At 34.4% G+C, this 21,354-nt stretch overlaps 1 protein-coding gene and 1 non-coding gene across 3 annotated transcripts in view; one reads left to right on the forward strand and one right to left on the reverse strand.

Moving 5' to 3' along the window:
• The window catches only part of LOC110257184 (uncharacterized), a 70,465-nt gene that overhangs the window by 20,328 nt on the left and 28,783 nt on the right, over positions 1-21,354 (forward strand). The window contains exons 2-3 of one of the 2 annotated variants that reach the window (XR_002339459.2): positions 3,551-3,621; positions 5,098-5,185. Coding sequence is in view for 1 of the 2 variants with exons in the window: in XM_084998911.1 (XP_084855037.1) it covers positions 3,551-3,621 (71 nt within the window). In the remaining variant the exon portion in view is untranslated. Of the gene's footprint in view, positions 1-3,550; positions 3,622-5,097; positions 5,186-21,354 lie in introns of those variants that run through there. The other variant, XM_084998911.1, reaches the window with a different exon arrangement.
• Positions 17,543-17,649, reverse strand: LOC146395750 (U6 spliceosomal RNA). Its single transcript, XR_014830681.1, has one exon. It is a non-coding gene; the product is annotated as a U6 spliceosomal RNA (small nuclear RNA).

Genomic DNA, 21,354 nt, shown 5'->3' on the forward strand with positions numbered 1-21,354 from the left:
AGCACTTGCTTCAGGGCCTGGTACATACTTAATGGCTAATAAATAATGATTGAATTACTTGCAGTTTTGCAGTATTCAAATAAGATAATATACGTTAACTCAGTTTATAAATAGTAAAAAAAACCTGTAGAATATTAGTTTGATCCATTTCAATAAATACTTATTGAGTACTTCATGTTGAGTTTCAGAACACCTGTATGCTCATGACAGGTTAAAAATGCTGGCTGTTTTCCTTCTATATAAGTCAGGATTAATTCAGTTGCATATTTTTTAAAAAGATGTAGTGGCAGTGGTTGGACACATAAGGGTTAATTTAATCTAGAAGTAAGGGGTTGCTGGCACTGATTCAGTAGCTCAAGATGGTCAAGGTCTAGATACCTGTGACACTTTTAGCTTTGCCATTATAGTCTTAAGATGGTTGTCTTAGCTTCTGCCTTCATGTCTGAGTTCCATGAAGCACAAGACAGATGACCAAAAATGTGCTCTTCCAAATGTTCCATGTAACAATTATGCTTATACGTTGTTGGCCACTACTGGCCAGAAAAATAAATTTATAACTGTAATCTTTTAGCTGAACACACATAGACAACCAAAAAGAAAATTACTGTTCTCTTTCTTAGGAAGAAAGGGAAAATGGTCATTGGATAAACTTGTTTTTGATCTTTAAAATCAGAGTTAAGCTAAAGAGCATTTGAGATGATGAATATGATTGCTTTTAGTTTTTTCTGTACAGGTCGCACGATTTAGCAAGATTCAGAATCTAGCAAGATACCCTATCTTTAGAAATTAAGTTTTTAGTACATAATTAATGAAAAAAATTTCTCTTTCTCTAGTGTGTGTGTCTGTGTGTCTGTGTCTATATATATAGAGAGAGACATGCATACATGCACATGTTAAGAAATCAAAAGAAGGCCAGGATCCAGTTTGAGAATAGGTTATCTTAGATGTTCACCTTATATTCTTAAAGGGGAGCCATCAAATGTTTATTATATGGTCTGTAGATATGTTGTAACTACTTTTATTATTCCATTTAGATCAGGGAAATATTTCTTGAGATATTGGCCAATACAGGGCATTGTCATACAGTAAGAAAATGCTGCCCATGTGGGAAATCATAACTGGGTTCTTCTCCAGTTTTTAGAATTGCATGTAGTCATTTTTCAGAGATAGTAGACATTCTGCTGTCCAAACTCAAAGTTCTTATGTCTCTCTCAACTCTTATTATGTGCAAAACTTTCCTAAGTTGCCTTTACTGACTGATTGATGTCTTCACCTCCTCTCCTTGTTTTATTTACCTGTGGACTAAAATCCCTTTAAGTCAAGATGAATAGAATCAAATAATAATAAATAATCCAAACAATAATAAATCATGCAGAACCGAGGATTGTATTGTTATGAGGTTAATGAAATGACAGGGACTGTCCTGTCATCCAGCCAGCTGGAAATCCATTTACCTTCAGAGTGCAGTTCATGTCTGTTTCATCCATGGTTTGGTGCCACCTTGTGGAACTTGTTTATTTTAAATATAGGTGAGAACCATTCTTAGTTTCCTGGCTGCCTGAAAGTTTTTGCATGGAGACTGTAAATTCAGAAATCTCAGTTACATGGTTCTGTAGTTAGTTGAAGGCTACCTTAGTTCTGTCAGACAAATCAGGTGAGATTTGGGCAGAAAATTACTGGAAAGGTAGAAGGTATTCTGTCTCCTTAGTCTCCTTTCTGCCTACCCTCCTGAAAAGATTTTTAAAAACCCACTTTCTTATGAAAGGTTGAATATTGGAGGACCAATAGCACTCTTTTTATCTCTGATTCTGATTTATTATAAGCTCTTACTGTATTTAAAATACATTTCTTAGTTTCTGGCATACAGCTTATTTGAGATCACATTTCAGGTCATTTATTTGATTTGCCCCAAAAACAGTGAACAGATCCGAAAAGCAGGGATGGTATAGAAAATGTTCAAATAGTAGTAAGGCATAGATATTGACTAGATGACTATTGCCCATAAATATCAGATATAGCCTTGGATCCATGCTGGCTGGATGCCAGCCATACCCAAAGACAGTGCTCCGAGTTCATACTGACAAAACAATATATAAGACCAACACCTTGCTCTTTAAGTTCTTTTCTTGAATTACAGTGTTACGTGAGTTAAGGAGACTCTGATCTGCATAGTCCCAGAATACTGACAACTACATGATAAAAAGTTGTAACCAAGAGACTTCAAATTGTATAACAGATTACAGTTAACTAAAAGACTTCTTGATTTATTTTTCTTTGTTTTATGTTTTTATATATAATTTTACTAACCAATGTTGTGAGACTAGTGTCGTCTCTCTCTCTCCCATTTTTCAATAGTGTGCCTACTATACTGCAAACTAAGTAGGCCTTGGCTGACCCATATGACAATAGTATTCCAAGTTTTAAACAACCGCATTATAGGTGGATCTTTAAAATTCAAAGTTGATGACCTCATTTATTTCAGAAGTAAGAGTCCGTTTCACCTGCATTGAAAGATTGGTATCCTTAACCATGCACATAATAATATGAACATTGACCATGCATGTAATAATATGAATGACCTTAGTTTGTCCTTCCCTAACATGTGATTGAGACTGCAAGAGCCATGCCTTGAGATGAAGTCCACATTTCAGAGGACTTGGCGGAAGGTTCCTGCCCCGGTTCTCTTCCAGCAGTGCTCCTCCCCACATGTGAAGAATATGAGGACTGGGGGCTTTTGCCCATCTTGAATCAGTCTCTCTGATCCCCTATATATAGGTACCAAAACTTTGGGAACTTTCTGCCCAAAGAGCTCTGAGCCTGTCTCCAGACCTTGTGAAAGCTTCTTCTCTGTTTTCATTTTTCTAAGGGTAGGCCAAACTGCCAGCTTTATGCATCACTAACCCTAAGCCTTGGCTGAGGAAAAAACTGTTTTAAGGAAGGATTTAGAAGTAGCCAGACATACATACAAATGAAGTTTCTTCAGCTGTGGGCCAGAGTCTGGAGTGGGAAGAGAGGGTAGGGCTCAAACTGAAGACCAAGGTCAAGGTGTTGGATTCCCTGCACCCTATTTCTGGGTGGACTCCAAGAACATAGAATCTGGTTTTCCGGGTCATTATAAATGAATATATTTCAAGGTAGAAAGATAAAACTAAGTTTTATTTACTAACTTATTTACAGTATATTTTACAACTTTGAAATATTTGGTTGCTATTTGTCATCCTGCCCTGAGCTCTGTAAATATTAGGAGGCAGTAGAGAAAACCAGTGTTATTTTAGTGCTGGAGCACTATGTGGTCAAGGTGGTTTTTCAGTGGAGGGTTTTAGAAATATAAAGGCTTGTGCACTAGAGTTGAAAGACATGGGAGAATGTGTCCAGAATTTGAGTTGGGTTCAGAAATTAAGTTGTAAATGTGCCATGGAAACAGTTTCCATTATAATACTTTGCTAGATCTATGAAATCAGATATCCTTTTCTGGGTTTAGGCACAGAGAGGCAAATGAACTTTCATACATTTCCATACAACTCTTCATTTTCCCTCTTGCCATCTCTAGAATCTGCCAACTGCTGCCAGCATTTACTCATAAGTGCCTTGAGCTTTTTCAAAGAAAGAAGCTTGACTGAGGTAAGTTGGAAAATGGAGATTTGAATCATGGTAAATTTAAACAGGTGATTAGAATTAATGAATCATTTTGAAGCCACTCGATCAAATTCAATTCAAAGATAAAATGTACCAAACTAAGCTCGTTTTAATGCAGTCAGGAATCTAAAACTATTGAAAACGGATTGGGAGGGCAGTGTATGAAATGAAACATGGAAGTATTTCCTGAAAATAACCAGTAGTCAGTAACGTTTTTCTGTGTATAGGTTTTTCCATGGTGTGCTATAAAATATCTTTTTCTTAAATTGTAAACTCATCCTCAAGACAGAGAAGTCTTTGGTGGTTTCTTTAAAAGTCTTCAACATAAAGAAAAGTTGACTGGCTGCGTAAATAGAATTCTCAATCTCACTTTCCCCCTAGAGCTCAAATGACACAGAACATCCTGAGAGTTAACCAGCATTAAATGCAACAAGCAAGGTTTTAGAATTTGAACATTTTCCACTAACACATCTATGCAATTAGAGAAAGAGCAGGTGTTTTGCCTAACTCTGAGATGCTTCATAGTGTTCTATGATCTTTTATTAAAAAAAATCTAATGATGTTCTTCTTATTAGACAAGAAACTGATATTTACTGGATTTTATAACTTTATACAATTAGTGTTAGTATGATATACAATTTTTATGACACACAATTTTATCCTGTGTAATTTCATTCTTAAAGAAAGGTGTTGACTTATTAGGAGTATCAACTTGCTTTGATAAATGGCTCCAAAAAATCCCCCTTAAAATGGGGTCTTTCTGGAATTTCAAATGGGAGCCATTTTCATGTTCACATTATGCACTGTAATCATTTACAAATATTTCCTCTCTGTATGTAATTTCATATACCCCGAGTTATGTTAAGTATGGGTTTCATGGTTTTTATTTATTCTATTTGCATTTCATGCCACTGTATATTGAGGTCCTAAAAAACTTTTGATGCCACATTGGTAGGAATATAGTGTCTTAGTCAGGAAATGAAAGTGTTGTATGTGTAAATCAACTACTGCAAAGTGTATTAGCCATATTTAATAAAATTTTAAATGCAGAATCATTTTTTACCTTTGCATATTATCTGATTCATTACTTAAAATTAAATACAAAGAGAACTTTGAAATGCATACCTTACAGTCTTAACAAGTACTCAGTTCTTGATATAAATGCCAAAGAAAAAAAGCAAAAAATCTGATGAACCCTCTTGGTGGAATACTGAATTGTTGCTGAATAGAATTATAAATGCCATGGAGATAATGTTTCATCCTGAAGCAAAATAATTGTAGTGCCATTTACTTGCTATGTTATTTTTGGCTCAATAGTTATGCAGTATTGTTCTAGAAGTAATTTAGGAAGGTGGGACCATCATCTAACTGGCCAGTTTACTCTTGTGTTATAATGTCTTAGGTTAGAAATTGTCCAGGAAATAATATTTTTTTAATTATTGTATTCTTTTTTTTTCCCAGCAAATTATAAGACCATAAGTTTTCATTTTCCCCAGTGTCTTTTCTGCCGTGGTAATGGCTTGAGGACTTAAATCCTATGCTGTTATTGTGACTTCAAAGCCTTAAAAATGCAATTGAATGAGGCAGTTCATCTGTCATTATTCAAATATGAAGCAATTATGATGAAATAAAGATAAAACTCTATTGGGAAATAGTCCTGTCAGTTTTCACTTATATTTAATTCAAAACATAAAATGATACTTAGAATAGTAAGTTGAGGTAATAAAATTGAAGAATAAAAAAACATGGATTACTGATCTAAAACTGGGTCATTTGTGGAAGTTTCGGGGCATGTAAATAAAATATGTCACCAAGATCAAATGAGAGTTTGGTGCATGATAAAAACAAAACAAAAGCCATGCCCCTCCCCCCGCCAAAAAAAACCCCTACTAATCATTTAACTTGTCAAAACATACCTAAACAAGTGTTACCCACTAGAAGTTTGAAAATCCTTCAAGATCTTGGGTCTTTAGATCTTAAATGAAGTCATGTTAAAATAGAAAGAAATGAAAAACCAAATTTAATTCCTTAGTAAGGATTACAGATCTTGTTTCATTAAAAAATTTGGTAGTGATATAACTCAAGTCTAAGAACATGGTCCAAATGTCCACTCATTTTAAGTTAGAAAGACTGTTGGATCCTCTTTATATACAATGGGAAGTCCATCAGAATCCCAGATAAGAACCCGTTGGTTTTTGGTCAATGTATTCTGATCTCTAAGAGCCAGAAAAGTGAAAGGCAATTCTAAAAAGCTCATGGAAGGTAACCCCCAAAACTGTATTGGGTGACATAATCATTTCAGTACCTGCAACATTTTTTTTACACCTGGTGGCAATTGTGGCTTAGATCCTCAGTTGCTGTGGCTGTGGCATAGTCCAAGGTTGTGAAAGACCTGTATATTGGAAACTATAAAATATAATAAGTTTATGAAAGAAATGGAAGAAGACACAAAGTTCATGAAGTAGAATAATTCATGTTGCTAAAGTATTCATAATATGCAAAACAATGTATGGATTCAACACAATCCTTATCAAAATTACAATGATGTTTTTCATAGAAATAGAATGAACAATCGTAAAATTTCTATGGGACAACAAAAGACCTCAAATAGGAAAGCAATCTTGAGAAAGAAGAACAAAGCTGGAGGCATCAAGCACTCTTATTTCAAACTATGTTACGAAGCTATGGTAGTTAGAATGATATTAACATAAAAACACATAAATGAGTGGACCAGAACAGAAAGCCTAGAAATAAACCCATGCATACATATATCAGTTAGTTTACATCAGTGGTGCCAAAGAGTATTCAATGAGAAAAGAGCATCTCTTCAATAAATGGTGATGGGAAAATTGGACCCCCATATTCTAAAGAATGCAGCAGGACCACTATCTTATACCATACAGATGACCATTTAAAACATTGTTTACATTTACTTTGAAATTTTAGAAAAAGTACTTTTCTGAAAAGTATATAGCTGCTAAGAAGGAAGTAATACCCCAATTAAAGTAGACAAGTTACACCTGTGAGAATGTTGGGTAAAAGTTATGAGAAGGCATTGTTTCTTGAATTTCTAATATTAATTAGAATAATAATCTATTATAGGTTAGATAAAAATTTATGCATAGAGTGCAATTACTATCTTTCCACTAATTTCCTACCTGTGTGTTCATTTCAAAATTTGGGCTAGAAGGAAAAAACTGGTATATGTCTAAAGGCTGAGAGACTTTTGACCTAGAGAACTAAGGATCAGGGTGGTTGTGGTATTCAGAAAATATCTCCCTTTCTCCATAGGTTTCAAGAGGTAGGATTAGGTTAGTATCAAGTATTTTGAGTGGCAAAATGCTAGGATTATGTTCAAAGCCACTGTGAGAGCTTGAAACAGGTATGAAAGAATGAACCAAGCATTCACACAGGTGATACCACCTCTTCTTGGCTGGGGTGGAATCAAGTGCATGGAAAGAGTTGCTCACGCACTTCTTACAAGTCAATGAATAGATCTTGCTCTTCATGCTAAATCTCCCGTATTTGAAATGTGTGTAGCAGTTGAAGCCAGATAATCCTCTAAGGTGCTATTCAGTTTTCTAACAGTAGAGAAGCAGGTTTATGAGGACACTTGACCTGAAAACAGAAACATCAGCAAGGCCTATTTGTTATCTCCACTGAGAGGGTTGTGTATCAGTTGAGAATTGCAGAATCTTCACAGAAAGAGTATAGAAATAGGAAAAGTAACATTCAAAGAATGAGAACTTTAGAGTTCTGGTAATTGACCGTGCTGGTCCTGAGTTTCTGCATCTGTAAAATGTGCGGATTAGGATGGATGTAAGGGCCCAAGTGACCCCTAAACAAACCACAGATCCACAAAGAAGGTGACGTTGAAGACCTATATTCCTTAATTAAGTTCAATGTGAATATGTTTTCCTCCCTCCATTATGGGATGCTATTGTTGACTTCTAGATAAAGTTCATGGCTTATATTTTGTAAAAATAAATATTTGGAAATATTTATTTATTCATTTATTTATTTGCTTTTTAGGGCTGCATCTGCAGTATATGGAGGTTTCCAGGCTAGGGGTCGAGCTGGAACCATAGCCACTGGCCTGCACCACAGCCGCAGCAATGTAAGATCCAAGCCACATTTTCAACCTACAATTCTCACAGCACACTGGATCCTTAACCCACTGAACGAGGCTGGGGACTGAACCTGCATCCTCATGGATCCTAGTCAGATTTGTTTCCTCTACACCATGAAGGAAACTCCTGGAAATATTTATTTAAAAATAGTCCTCATCTTTAAGCACTGATCTGGGGACATGCTTGTGTCCTGAGAGAGGCATCTGGAAAGTGAGGAGTAATTGGGGTCAACCTTGTCACATTCTTTCTGGGTCCTAAGCTCATTCAGTAAAATATAAAATATATTTAAAAACTCTGGTGACTCAGAGGGTCAAGGATCTGGGTTGTCACTGCAGTGGCTAGAGTTGCTGCTCTGTTATGGGTTCAATCCCTGGCCCTGGAAATTCCAAACATGTGGGCAAGGCCACAAAAAAAAAAAAAAAAAAAATCTAAAGCAATTTCTAATGATAGCATTATTAAACTACTCTCTTATAGTTATACATTTTTTATTCCAGTTTTCTATCTTTGTAAGTAATACTTAGATAAGCTTACCTGAAGATAATGTTTTTTGAATACATCTGAAATCAGTTGTTATCCCCATTTGGCAAATGGGTAAATTAAGGTGCAGAAAAAATAAGTAACTTGCCCATGATCATATACTCGTAACTGACAGTTGAAAATGGAGCCCAATGGTCTGACTCTAAAATAACATGTTTAACTGCTACATAATATAGGCTGTCAACACTTCATTTTAAACTTTTGGGTCTACTTGCAATTTAGAATTGAGAATTTTTCTGAGTTTACAAAGTAATATAATACATACATCATATAATGCATAATACTTTCAGTAGAGCCTAGGACAGTATCATTGGAGTGCTTTAATATAACTGTAGCCAAATATATGTATATTTACACTAAGTGTAGTAAATAAAAGCAATATATAGGCTTATGTAAATTCACATCAAATGAGTTCATACCAGATCAAGTTTTGGCATCAAGTGAGTTAATATTCTTAATTAGGAAGTTTGAGTCCCCTTCCAACCCTACTTTTAAGCAGAGCTTTTAAGCAACATCCTTATTGGGAGTAGAGGGGTAAGAATGTTACGTTTTTTTCTTAATGTTTAAATTCTTACTCTTTTATTTTTCCACCAGCAGTGTAAAACATTGCGAATTGTCTGTTCTAATTATCTTTTTGTGCCTAACAAATTACCCCAAAATTTAGAGGCTAAAATTAATACACCTCATGAATGTTTGGTCCAAAATTTGAAAGAGCTTCTATTTTTTGTGACATCAACTGAGGACACAGTTCTATTCCTTGGCAAATGAACTGGTGTAGCGGAGCCAGATTTTAATGAGTTTTAAAATTCTTCCTTGGTAGATATCATAAAGAACATTATTAAAATATAGAAACAAAAAAACGTAAGCATTTTAACAAAGTTGAAATTTTCCAGTGAAAATGCTGTCTGTAATAATATACTTTTTCATTGACACACTCTAAATAATATGTAAAATACTGACACCTAATGTTAACTCTATGTATTATAATTTCAGAAAAGTTTTTCAGTATCTTAAAATAGAATTTAGAAAGCTATCAAAAATTAATATTAAAAATCATTAGTTTTTCTCAATAAAATTATTTGATTGGCGTGCTAAAAAGTAAAGGCAGAAAAAGCAATCATTCACATTTAAAGCTTAAAATAAAAGTCATGGATACACAACTGAATTGAAGATGGGTGGCGTGAATATGCTAATGATAACACCTCAACAAACCAATGTTTTAAAGTAAAGGTTGGTAAACATTTTCTATAAAGGACCAGAGAGTAAATATTTTAGGCTTCGTGGATGGTAACATCTCTGTCACAAATACACAACTCTGACCTGGAGAGTGAAAGAAGCCACAGAGAGCACATGAACAAATGAATATGACTGAGCTCCACCCCCCTAAAAAAAGTTGGTAATAAAATTTGAATTTTATATAATTATCATGTGTCATGAAATATTATTCTGTAATGAAAAATTTTAGCCATTTGAAAATGTAAAAAACTTTGCTAGCTTACAGGCTGAACGAGAAGAGATGTTGGACTACATTTGGCTGGCCCATAGGCCATAGTTTGCTGACCCTGTTATAATGAGCTGTAGTTGAATGATCAGTGTATGACAATTTAGAGAAACACTTTTCTCCCTTAAAAACATTAAATAAAAACATTATTTATATAATGAACTGTAGCTGAATGATCAGTGTATGACAATTTAGAGAAACACTCTTCTCCCTTAAAAGCATTAAATAAAAGGAACATTCAAAGATCAAATACATGTTTCAGTTCATAAAGATAACTACTCACCTAGATTGATGTTGCCCTATGGGCTGTTATATAATCACTGGATTAGCCATAGGAACATTCAAACTAACTTTTAAAACTACATTCATAAATTAATTTTTTCATTATTTCGTCAAACTATATAACAGTCAAACTGGAAAAAAAAACTTAGAAAACTTCAAAAAAAGTTTTTGAACTTTTAAATAGGAAATCTTGCCTTATATGTGTTTCTCAGAATATCTAAACTTATTTCCACATGAAGCCCTTTTGAAGCACGTTCAGAAAGCTCTATCCCTGTGCTGTGTTCCCTGTGTCTCATCGTCCACGTCTTGGTTAATCACTTCCTCAATGGAGGCCTTTCCTGACCAGGTGAAAATTTCTCCAGGTCAGTCTTCCAAGGTGCATGTTGCCCTTTTTCTCTACAACTCTTACAAAAACTCAACTCCTTTAATATTTGCAAGGTGTTTTTATTATAGCTTTCTCCCCAAGACTCTGATCTTTCTGCAGCTGGCATGGCTGTGCCTTTTTTGCTCATCTTTGAGCATGGCATGGGGAAGTGTCTGTAGCCAGGGCTCAGTTAGTATAGGCAAACTTTGGTTCCATTCTAGATTACAGCAATAAGGTTAATATTACAATAAAGCAAGTTATATAAATTTATTGGTTTCCCAGTGCATATAAAAGTTATGTTTCTACTATAGTGTAGCCTAGTAAGTCTGCAGTATCGTTATGCCCCCCCAAATACATATTTTAATTTAAAAGTGTTTATTGCTAAAAATTGCTAACCATCACCTGACCCTTCAGTGAGTCATAGTAGTAACATCATGAATCACTGGTCATATCCATGAGGATGCAGGTTTGACCCCTGGCCTTACTCAGTGGGTTAGGGATCCAGCATTGTGAGCTGTGGTGTAGGTCACAGATGCAGCTTGGATCCCACATTGCTATTGCTGTGGCCCGCAGCGGGATCTCCAATTCTTCAACCCCTAGCCTAGCCTGGGAATTCCCATATACCATGAATGAGGCACTAAAAAGCAAAAAATAAAAATAAAGAAGGAAGACTCACTGGTCAAAGATCACCATAACAAATACAATAACGATGAAATGTTTCGAAGTATTATGAGATTGCCAAAATGTAATCAGACACAAAATGAGCAAAAACTATTGGAAAAACAGTACCAATAGATTTGTTCAAAGCAGGGTTGCCACCAAATTTCATTTTGTGGGGGGGAAAAATTGCAGTATTTGCTAAGCACAATGAAGTGAAGTGCAATAAAATAAGGTATGCCTGTATTTCTGAAGGATGAGTGTGTGAATCAGATGAAATCATTGTCTTTGGTTGAAGTGCATCTTCTTTTAGGTTGATGGAGTCTGGAAAACTTAATGTAATTAAGACTACAGTAAGAAATAAAAAGATGACAGTTGAAAAGGTATAAGGTAGGGGAGTGGCAAGATTACTTTGAGACAGAAAATAAATCATGGATATTATTGCCTGTGGCAAAGGCCTTGTGATAGAACCTCAGAATTTAAAAATGCTTCCTTGTGTATTTTTCTGAGAGGTGAATGGAGTAGTTATTTTATCTGATTTTACATCTGAAGAAATGACATGCAAAGTTGGTATTTTATAAGTTTACTGTGCATTATATTATATGTCCATGAAAAGTGAGGGCGGTGAGCAATTAAACCAAATTAACAGTGTGCTTCAAGAGAGAGAATATTGCATGTTGATAAAATAAGTGAGCTCTAGAGACAGACTGCCAGATTTGTATCCCAACTCTACCATTTTCTGGTTGTTGGATCTTAGACACATTACTTAACCTCTTCTGCTTTATCTTTAATATGAACAAAATAATAGTATTTATCTCATTGGTTGTAATAGGGCTTAAATAAAGAGGTTTTGGACAATGCCTGGCACATATTAAGCAGTTAACTTTGGCCTTCATTGAGCTATTATTTATCATGTTATCCATTAGATTCCTATTACATAAAACAGTGAAACCTGTTATAAAACACTTGAGGTTTTTAACTTCTAAGAACTCAACTTAAATGAATAAGAAAGAAAAAAGTAATTGGACAATAGCTTATTTTCACTAATGGAATTCTCATTTTTTCAAATATTTTCCATATCTCAGAGATTGATCACTTGTTGTACAAGGATTTATTCATTCATTTATTTAATGTGTTAAGCCTGATGTTAAAGATATTCCCAAGTGAAAAACTTCTCAAGTGGAAAATACTCAATTTGGACTAGAAGGAGAATCTTCTAGGCAAAATAAAGTTTATTGGTTGGAGAAAGTTAATTGAAATTAACTAAAGAGATAAAGGTGAAAGAGTAGTATTCCATGGTATGAATGTACCAAAATTTGTTTAACTTTCATCCATTAAAGACATTTGAGTTGTTTTCACTTTTTATATATTATGAATAAAGTTGTTATATATATATATATATATATATATATATTTTTTTTTTTTGTCTTTCGTCTTTGTTGTTGTTGTTGTTGTTATTGTTGCTATTTCTTGGGCCGCTCCCGCGGCATATGGAGGTTCCCAGGCTAGGGGTCTAATCGGAGCTGTAGCCACCGGCCTACGCCAGAGCCACAGCAATGCGGGATCCGAGCCGCGTCTGCAACCTACACCACAGCTCACGGCAACGCCGGATCGTTAACCCACTGAGCAAGGGCAGGGATCGAACCCGCAACCTCATGGTTCCTGGTCGGATTCGTTAACCACTGCGCCACGACGGGAACTCCTGTTATATATATTTTTGTCCATATCTTTGCATTAACATAAATTTTAATTTTTCTGGTATAAATTCCCCAAAGTCCCATTACTGGGTTGTATTATAAGAACGTTTTTGGTTTTGGAAGAAACTGTTAAACTATTTTTCATAATAGATGTACCATTTTACATTCTAACCAGCAATGTATAGTTGTTTTTCAGCATCCTCACCAGCATTTGATATTATCTCTATTTTTTACTTTAGCTATTCTGTACATGTTTTTGCATTAACATAGGTTACACAGCTTAGGCGTTCAATACATAGTGTATTTTATACAAATACCTGTATTTGCAGAGTTCTGTATTAAGAGATGATTCACTACTAAATTTCTAAAAATTGTAAATGAAGTGAATTGAAATTTATGACAAATGTTTCAAAAGAAAAGAAGCATAGCCACAGCAATGCTGGATCCTTAACCCACTGAGCAAGACCAGGGATCGAACCCACATCCTCATGGATATTAGTCAGCAAAACTCATCATATCTATCTGCCAAACCCAAATTCAAAAAGACTTTCAACTCATTCCAACACAAAGGCAATTATGTACTTTCTTGTACTGGAGAGTCCTCCAACAACATCATGCTAACCAGTTTTCATCAACTGAATAAAGTTGGGAAATGTAAAATCAAGGAAAGATTTTTGGAGCAAAATGACATTTAGAGCAAAAAGTCAGTGAAGAAATAATGTTCAATATTCCATGGAATTTTCTGATCTAGAAGTCTGGGAATTAAGTGAGATTTCAGAGAGAAAAAGAAAAGAAGCAATATGCTTTATCAGTCCTTTAATCCATTCCTCCTTTCTTTTTTTTCCTATGTTATTCTTTTCTGTCTTTATTCATTTTTTCTGTGTAATGAAACTATTCATATAATTTTAAAATATTCACTAAGCTATAAATAACTAAATGCAATATGAGTTGAATGAACAGAGGACTATGAAGATTATTTTTTTATGATATAGTTTTACTGTAACTCCAAGTTTCCTTACTAGAAATGTCTTTAAATATTACTTTATATTTGATAAGAATGACTGGATTAAGTATTGTCCTTAGATAACTTCTGTCTTTCTCTTAGCACACACAATATATATACACTAACTCGATTTAATCTTTTTCATAAAATGTATATTATTCAAAGTTTTCAGGATGTACCTAGTTTGAAGAGATAAATATGTCTCACTGTGATTCTTCCTTGAGTTTCTGATATTCAGAATAAAAACACTTCTATTTCTGCACTAGCTGTATGATGTTGTACATTATCATTCCATATCTCTCCTCTTGTTCAGATTATGTATGTTAAACACAGAGAGGGAAGAGCAGGTTTCTATTTATATGACACCATTCCTCCTCAGCTTGCTCAAGCCTGGATTACAGTATGTTGTCTAGCTTCTCCAGAAATACTCCTTTTTCGTTTACAATAATAAAAATTCAATTTTTTTTTGTCCACATGTTTAAAATGTTTTAAAGCTGCCATTCAGTAACAGCCTTAGTTTAGTTACACACAAACTGTTTGAATGCCATCACTTCTTAAGTTACAGCTTTCTTCCTAATTATGAGCCATACATTATTGTCTATATCATCTATGGAATAAACAGCTTTTGTGCTTGCCAAAAGAATATCTGGAGGTGTTCTTATTTACATTTTATGTTGAAAATATAAATAAAAACAAAAACACGGTTTATTGCATGTTATAATTAATAAAGCCACAGCAATCAAACATTACCTGTTTTTTACCCAATTAATAGCATCTCTTTAAACTGTTAATTTTTGAAAAAGAAGAGTGTGTCCTTCTAATGAGAAGGAAAAAAGACATTTAGTATAAATTTCGTTGAAATTTTGGACTCCTATATGTACATGAAAGAATAGTGGCATATCTTAAAATGTATTGAGAATTTAGGATTTTCTTAATATTAAATTGAAGCATAGAGGCATACCTGCAATTGTGTAATCATAGCAAAGCAAACATAGTACTGGTGTTCAGCAGAAAAGAAGGAAACACTGGGGGAGGGAAGAATTGGGAGGGTGGGAATAACACATACACACTACTGTATAAAATAGATGATTAATGAGAACCTGGTACACAGCACAGAAAATCTACTCAATAGTCTGTAATAACCTGTATGGGAAAAGACAATGGACCTGTGTATATGTATGACATACACTTTGCTGTACACCTGAAACTAACACAACAATGGAAATCAGCTATACGTCAATAAAATTAAATTAAAAAAATACATTAGCATAAGTATTAGCCTTCTGACAAACATTGCTAGTTTTAAATCACTTTCACTTGTCTTCATCTCTTTCAGTGAATGAGATTCTGATTTTCTAGAAGCCAATTTTAATTCATATCTTAGGCAACCTGTCCATATGCTGATGGTTACAGTGGACAGAAATTAATTTTTCATGGTTAAGCATAACTAGTGAAATGCTCTTGTTTAGATGTAAAATAATAAGAAACATGCTTTAGTAGTTTAAAATAGCTTTGTTTCATCAATGGCAATTCATCAATTTTTAGTTTTTAAATCTCATGATTCTTATTGACTTATTTCTATGTATTACACAATGTGTTATGTTTTGCTTTTAATTATTTTATCAAAGTAACTCATGTAGATACTTAATAGTTATGTAGAACTTCCAGCGCTAGTAATGTTTGCCCCGTACTATTTAAATGCTTCTTGTACTAAAGTACTTAATCTATAAGATAACCCTATGAGGTAGTACTGTTGTTATCTAATTTTATAAAAGGGAAATGAAGGCATTGAGCATTTATGCCACAAGATTACATAACTAGTAGGTGGTAGGCCCAATATATGAACCCTCTCTCTTGGATTCAGAGTCTATGAAATTCTTTTGTTTTTAAAAATTTTTAGGGTCACACCCATGGCATATGGAAGTTCCCAGGCTAGGGGTTTGAATTGGAGTTGCAGCTGCCCTCCTACACCACAGCTGCAGCAATGCTAGATCCAAGCCACATCTGTTACCTCTATCACAGCTCATGGCAATGTCAGGTCCTTAACCCACTGATCGAGGCCAGAGATGGAACCCACATCCTCGTGGATACTAGTCAGGTTCTTAATCCACCGAGCCACAATGGGAACTCCCAGTGACATTAGTTCTTAACAATGTATTTATTTGCATGCTTCAACTTTTATCCTAAAACTATAATCCTCTGACCCATCCACACTCACCTTTAATTCCTGCCAACCAAAAGGTGACAGCTCTAAACTGTTTTACATATTTTTGATTTTATTTATTACTTTTAAAGAAATTATTAGTATTTTTTACAGCTGTACCCACAGCATGTGGAAGTTTCAGGGCTAGGGGTGAAATTGGAGCTGCAGCTGCCGGCCTACACCACACCCACAGCAGTGCAGGAGCCCAGCTGGGTTTGCAACCTATATAGTTCACAGCAATGCCAGATCCCTAACCTCCTGAGCAAGGCCAGGGATCAAACCCAGGTGCTCATAGATACTTATCAGGTTCATTAACCACTGAGCCACGAGGGGACCTCCACTAATCGTATTCTTAACCCACTGAGCCACAATAGGAACTCCATAAATGTTTTTACTTACATTTAGTTCCATATTTTTAAATAATATGAATTTATAACTATTCCTTTATCTTCAAATTTGCAACATTATCTTTTTCCAACTGTGGAAATTGAAGATTTAATTATTATAGATTTCCTCTTACCCATGGCCCACAGACTTATACACGCAAATATACTTTCTCTTCCCTCATCCTCTGAATATAGTGGAATCATGATTTAGATTATATCAGTATTCATTGTTTGCATGTTTGTGACTACACAAATATTATTTACAGCTGGTGTTGTGTGCATATGAAATAATCCAGACATATGTTAAAATATATTGAGAACATGGCATTTTTGTAGTATTAAACTGAGAAAAAGAGGGCATATCTTCTACACCACATGGTTTACTCTGATAATGTTTCTTATATTGTAAAATCTTATTTTTTAGAGTTAATAATTGCCTTCTTTTATATTTGCTCAATATTGTCTTTGCACTAATTTGGATTTTCAAATTAGTTCTAACAGAACTTAAACTCTTCTCAGAATAGTGAAATATGTGAGGCATACCCCCTGCCTGCTCCCCCACCCTCACCCCCAAATCCCGAGCAAGCCCTCTGAGCTTTTATTCTGGTCTAGAGTGGTTCTGCTCTAGGAACATGTTGTCATGAGAACTCTTTTCATGCTCCTTTTGGGAATCCCATTCCGTGTGTGTGTGTGTGTGTCTCAGTCTTTTCCAGTAGACTCTGAGAAGCAGTACATGGAAAGAAAACATTTTAGGACCTTGTTCAACTGAAAACATCTTTATTCTATCTTCATATTTACTCACTGGTTTGGTTTGCAATCAATTTCTTAATTGGAAATAATTTTCCATCCAAATATCAGAAGTATTCTCCATTGTTCCCTATCTTTTAGATTTGGTAGAAAGAATTTCTGTGTCATGATTGCTGATATTTTTAATGTAACAGTTTTTTCTGTAATAGTTTTTAGAAACTTCTTTATATTCCCAGTGTCTTACGTTTTTCCCATAATGTGATTTACATTTAAAAAAACAAAAATATTTTATTTATTTATTATTTTTAAATTAATTATTTATTTTAAATTACTCAAATGAATTTATCACATCTGTAGTTGTATAATGATCATAGCAATCTGATTTCACAGGAGTTCCATAAAAATATGGAATGCTTCACGAATTTGCATGTCATCCTTGCACAAGGGCCATGCTAATCTTCTCTGTATCGTTCCAATTTTAGTATATGTGCTGCCGAAGCGAGCACACACAAAAATATTTAGTATTTATTGAGTTTCTTCTTTCTGAAAGCACATCTTTATTTTGGGAAAAGTTCTTGAGAGTTTTCTTTTTTGATAATTTTTATCCTTTCTATTTTCTCTGCTCTCTTATTTTACAACCACTGTTAGAAGGTTGTTGACCTCTAGTATTAATCCTTTAATTATCTAACCTATTTGTTCTACTTTTGAGATGGTTCCTCAATTTTATATTCCAAAATTCCTTTGAATTTCTTCTTTTTTTAATTTTCAAGAGCTTTTCTTCTTACAAACTTGTAATTGTATAATTTTCTTGTTGAAAGTTTTTTTTCTCTTTGAAGCTTTTAATTATACCTTTTTGTCCTCTTCTTTTTCCATTTTATTACTTGTTTTCTATTCTTTCAAATTCTGTCCAGAATTTTAAATATTATTTTTGAATGTCCGGTGATATTTCATGTCCATTCATTTAAACCTGGAACTCTAAACACCAGGTGCAAACATTTTATGCAGGGGCAGAAGATTTTGATTGGTAGGTGGCACCATACCACAACAAGAATCTTGTAAGGTTTTGTAGTTCATGTCAATTGGACTAGACAGTTTTCCCAGAGAGAGCTCTATAATCATATTCCTAGGGTAGGCTGGAGAAGAAGTGAACATGACCCTGGCTGCAATACATAATTTCTTGAGAGCCTGGTGGGGAAGGGAATAAGTGCTTTCACCATTTAAAATGCAAAATTTTGCTAAGTATTCAACGTGTAGTCAAATGACATCTCCTCAGCTGTCCTCATGCCCCTAAGTCTAGTACTACACCAATTCATCCTCTCTAGAAAGTGAACTCTTGTCTTTGTGGGTGTGGGAAAGGTATAGTATTCCAGTTGCACAGGCTGTGGAAGGGATCATGGCCCAGCTGTGACTTACATAGACTTTCAGTCATTTATTTCTCATCCCTCTCTGCCTCCTGGTCTTTAGTGATAATGGCTGTCTCCAGTTCCTCAATGTTTCAGTGGTTCTTTGACCTGAATTAGAGTAGTACTCTTTGATAGCCTCCTTTTTCACATTGTCAGTTGTACTTCAGTTTTCTTCATCCTAATAAGTTAGTTTACTTTACAGTTTTGAAAAAGTGTTTTGACATCTTCCATGAATCTTACCCCTTATCATTTTGGGGGTATTTCTGTGTTTATGCCACAGTTATTCATTTACTATCATTTTTTGTAAGATAGATGACTAATATTACCTGGAAATATAGATTAGTATACAGTAATTTTGCTCCCCTAAAATGATAATGTTACCCAACTTTCCCAGAGAAGTTAATTTAAAACATTTAGTTTTCTTTTTGTCTTATTTTATTTTTACTTTTTTTGGCACAATATACATTGAAATCTTGGAAGAAGATGAAATTTTCTGATAGATAGGTAATCACACAGGTACTAGATATTGAACTGCACAGAAGTGCATGAGATAATCACAACAAATGTACTAGCTTTGGTTGCATTGAAAGCCATTCAGAGGAATTGTTTTCTAATTTTTAATATGCTTTTCTTCAATCCTGCTAAGTATTATCTTGAAAGAAACACATAAGAAAAGAAAGATAACAAAGTTTATAAAATATATAATAAGTTTGTTATAAAATAAATTAATATGGCCATCAATACGACCAAATAACAGTTATAAAATAGCAATATTACTTAGAATTCAGTGAAAAATGCGACATGTGGAGTCAGTTACCAGTTTCAAACAGTCTGGTTCTGTTGTTGCCACCTAAAAAAAGACTGTCTGTGATTTTCTCTTTCTGTTCTTTTTTCTCCTCTTAATTGCAATTTTTTTCCTATACCAGCTGTAGCATCTATGTCCTGACTTTGATCCAACTACTTACTTTAACCCATAGAGAAAATGTCTCCCATAGACTCTGCATATATCACTGCAGTGTCTCCATTCTTGACAAGCTTGCTGTTTTAGCACAATAGAGTGCAAGGGGAACTGCATGAAATGAAGCTCCCACACACTGGGAAAGAGTAAATTAAGACCTCTGTTTAGTAAATATTGGCATTCAAATGCAGTTCATTTCACCTAAAATAATATTATGAGTATATGTGATTGAAATTTCAACTGAGGCCCAGGAATCCAGTGTTTGTTAGGATCTTTTTTTTTTTTTTTTAATGGCAAGTTGTGCTTTAAATCATTTTTCTTATTTTGTTTAGGACGTTACACTAGTGAGAAAATACGTAAACACAAATATCATGTCAGATATAATGTTCCTTTCAAAATCCATCATAAAGAAACTATGGAAATGATTTGATATGTGGAGACAGAAGGGATTGTTTTCATCATATATGTGATGGGAAAGATTATATACATGATCTTATTAAAATCATGAATTTTGAGGCTGGTGTCCTGAATTCTCATCTAAGTCATTTCCATTGATTGTTTTGTCCTTAATTTTCAAACATTAACAAAATTAGGGAGAATTCCAAATGTTGTCATCCAGTTTTCAATGTGTCAAGATTTTATCACACTCTTTTTTTCTTCTTTCCTTTTCTTCCTTCTTTCTTCCTTTCATCCATCCATCATTACTTCTTACAATAGAGGAATAATGACCCGCAAAGATATTCATGTCTTAATTGCCAGAATGTGTATATTTTACATTATATGGGAGAGTAGAATTATTATTGTAGTTGGAATTAAGGTTGCTAATCTGTTGGCCTAAAAATAGGGAAATAATCTGGCTTATCCATTGAGCCCATTGCAGTCACAGAGGCCCATAAAAGTGGAAGAGCAAGTCAGAAGAATTAGGAGGTGTGATTATAAAAGAGCCATCAGAGAGATGCAACACTGGTGACTTTGAAGACAGAGGAAGGGGACCAGAATCAAGGAATGGGGCAGCCTCTAGAAGCTGGGAAAGTCGAGGAAAGGTATTTTTCCCACAGAGCCTTCAGAACTGAATGTAACTTGGCCAAAACCTTGAGTTTGGTCTAATGAGACCCATTCTGAATTTCTCATCTGCAAAATTGTAAGATGATAAAAGTTTGTTGTTTAAAGTCATTAAGTTTATAATAACTTGTTTGCCATCATCCTATTTTTTTCAGAGGGACAGAGGAATTTTAAAGCAAATTCCAGACTTTGTATCATTTTATTCCTATGTACTTTGTATATATACTAGATGTATTAACATTTTCTTACAATCACAGTAGTTATCACAGCTAACAATGAAATATTGTTTTCTCATTCAAATGTTTTCCGTTTTGTATGTTTTTATAGTTGTTATATATTGTTATATACCGGCAATATGTTTTTATAGTTTTTTTTTAATAAAGAGCCAAACTAAGTCCACATGTTTCATTTGCTTGCTTTGTCTCTTCAGTCTCATAATCCAGAATAGTTCCTTCTCCCTCACCTCTTCCCTGTTTTATTCATACTGTTCATTTGTTGAAGAAACCCAATCAGCTGATGTATAGAATGTCCCATATTTGCCTCTCTGTGGGGTGTTTTAGTGTGTTCTTCCATTCCTCATGTTGTTATAAACTGGAAAATAGCCCTAAAAGTTTAATTAGATTCAGGTTTATTATTCCTTAATATATAGCCTAGGTGGTGCTTTCTATTTCATATTTTATCACGCGGCACATAGTTACAGGTTATTCCATTTTTAGTGGTACTAAAATGGAATCAGTGAATTTAAGTGATCATAGTCTGATCCCCCCACTGTGTACTTTCTCCTCAAC

The sequence above is a fragment of the Sus scrofa genome, chromosome 15 (assembly GCF_054392235.1).
Source record: "Sus scrofa isolate SSC_HxYL_T2T_F1_AM1 chromosome 15, Sscrofa_HxYL_maternal_Yorkshire_Landrace_v2.0, whole genome shotgun sequence".
NCBI lineage: Eukaryota > Metazoa > Chordata > Mammalia > Artiodactyla > Suidae > Sus > Sus scrofa.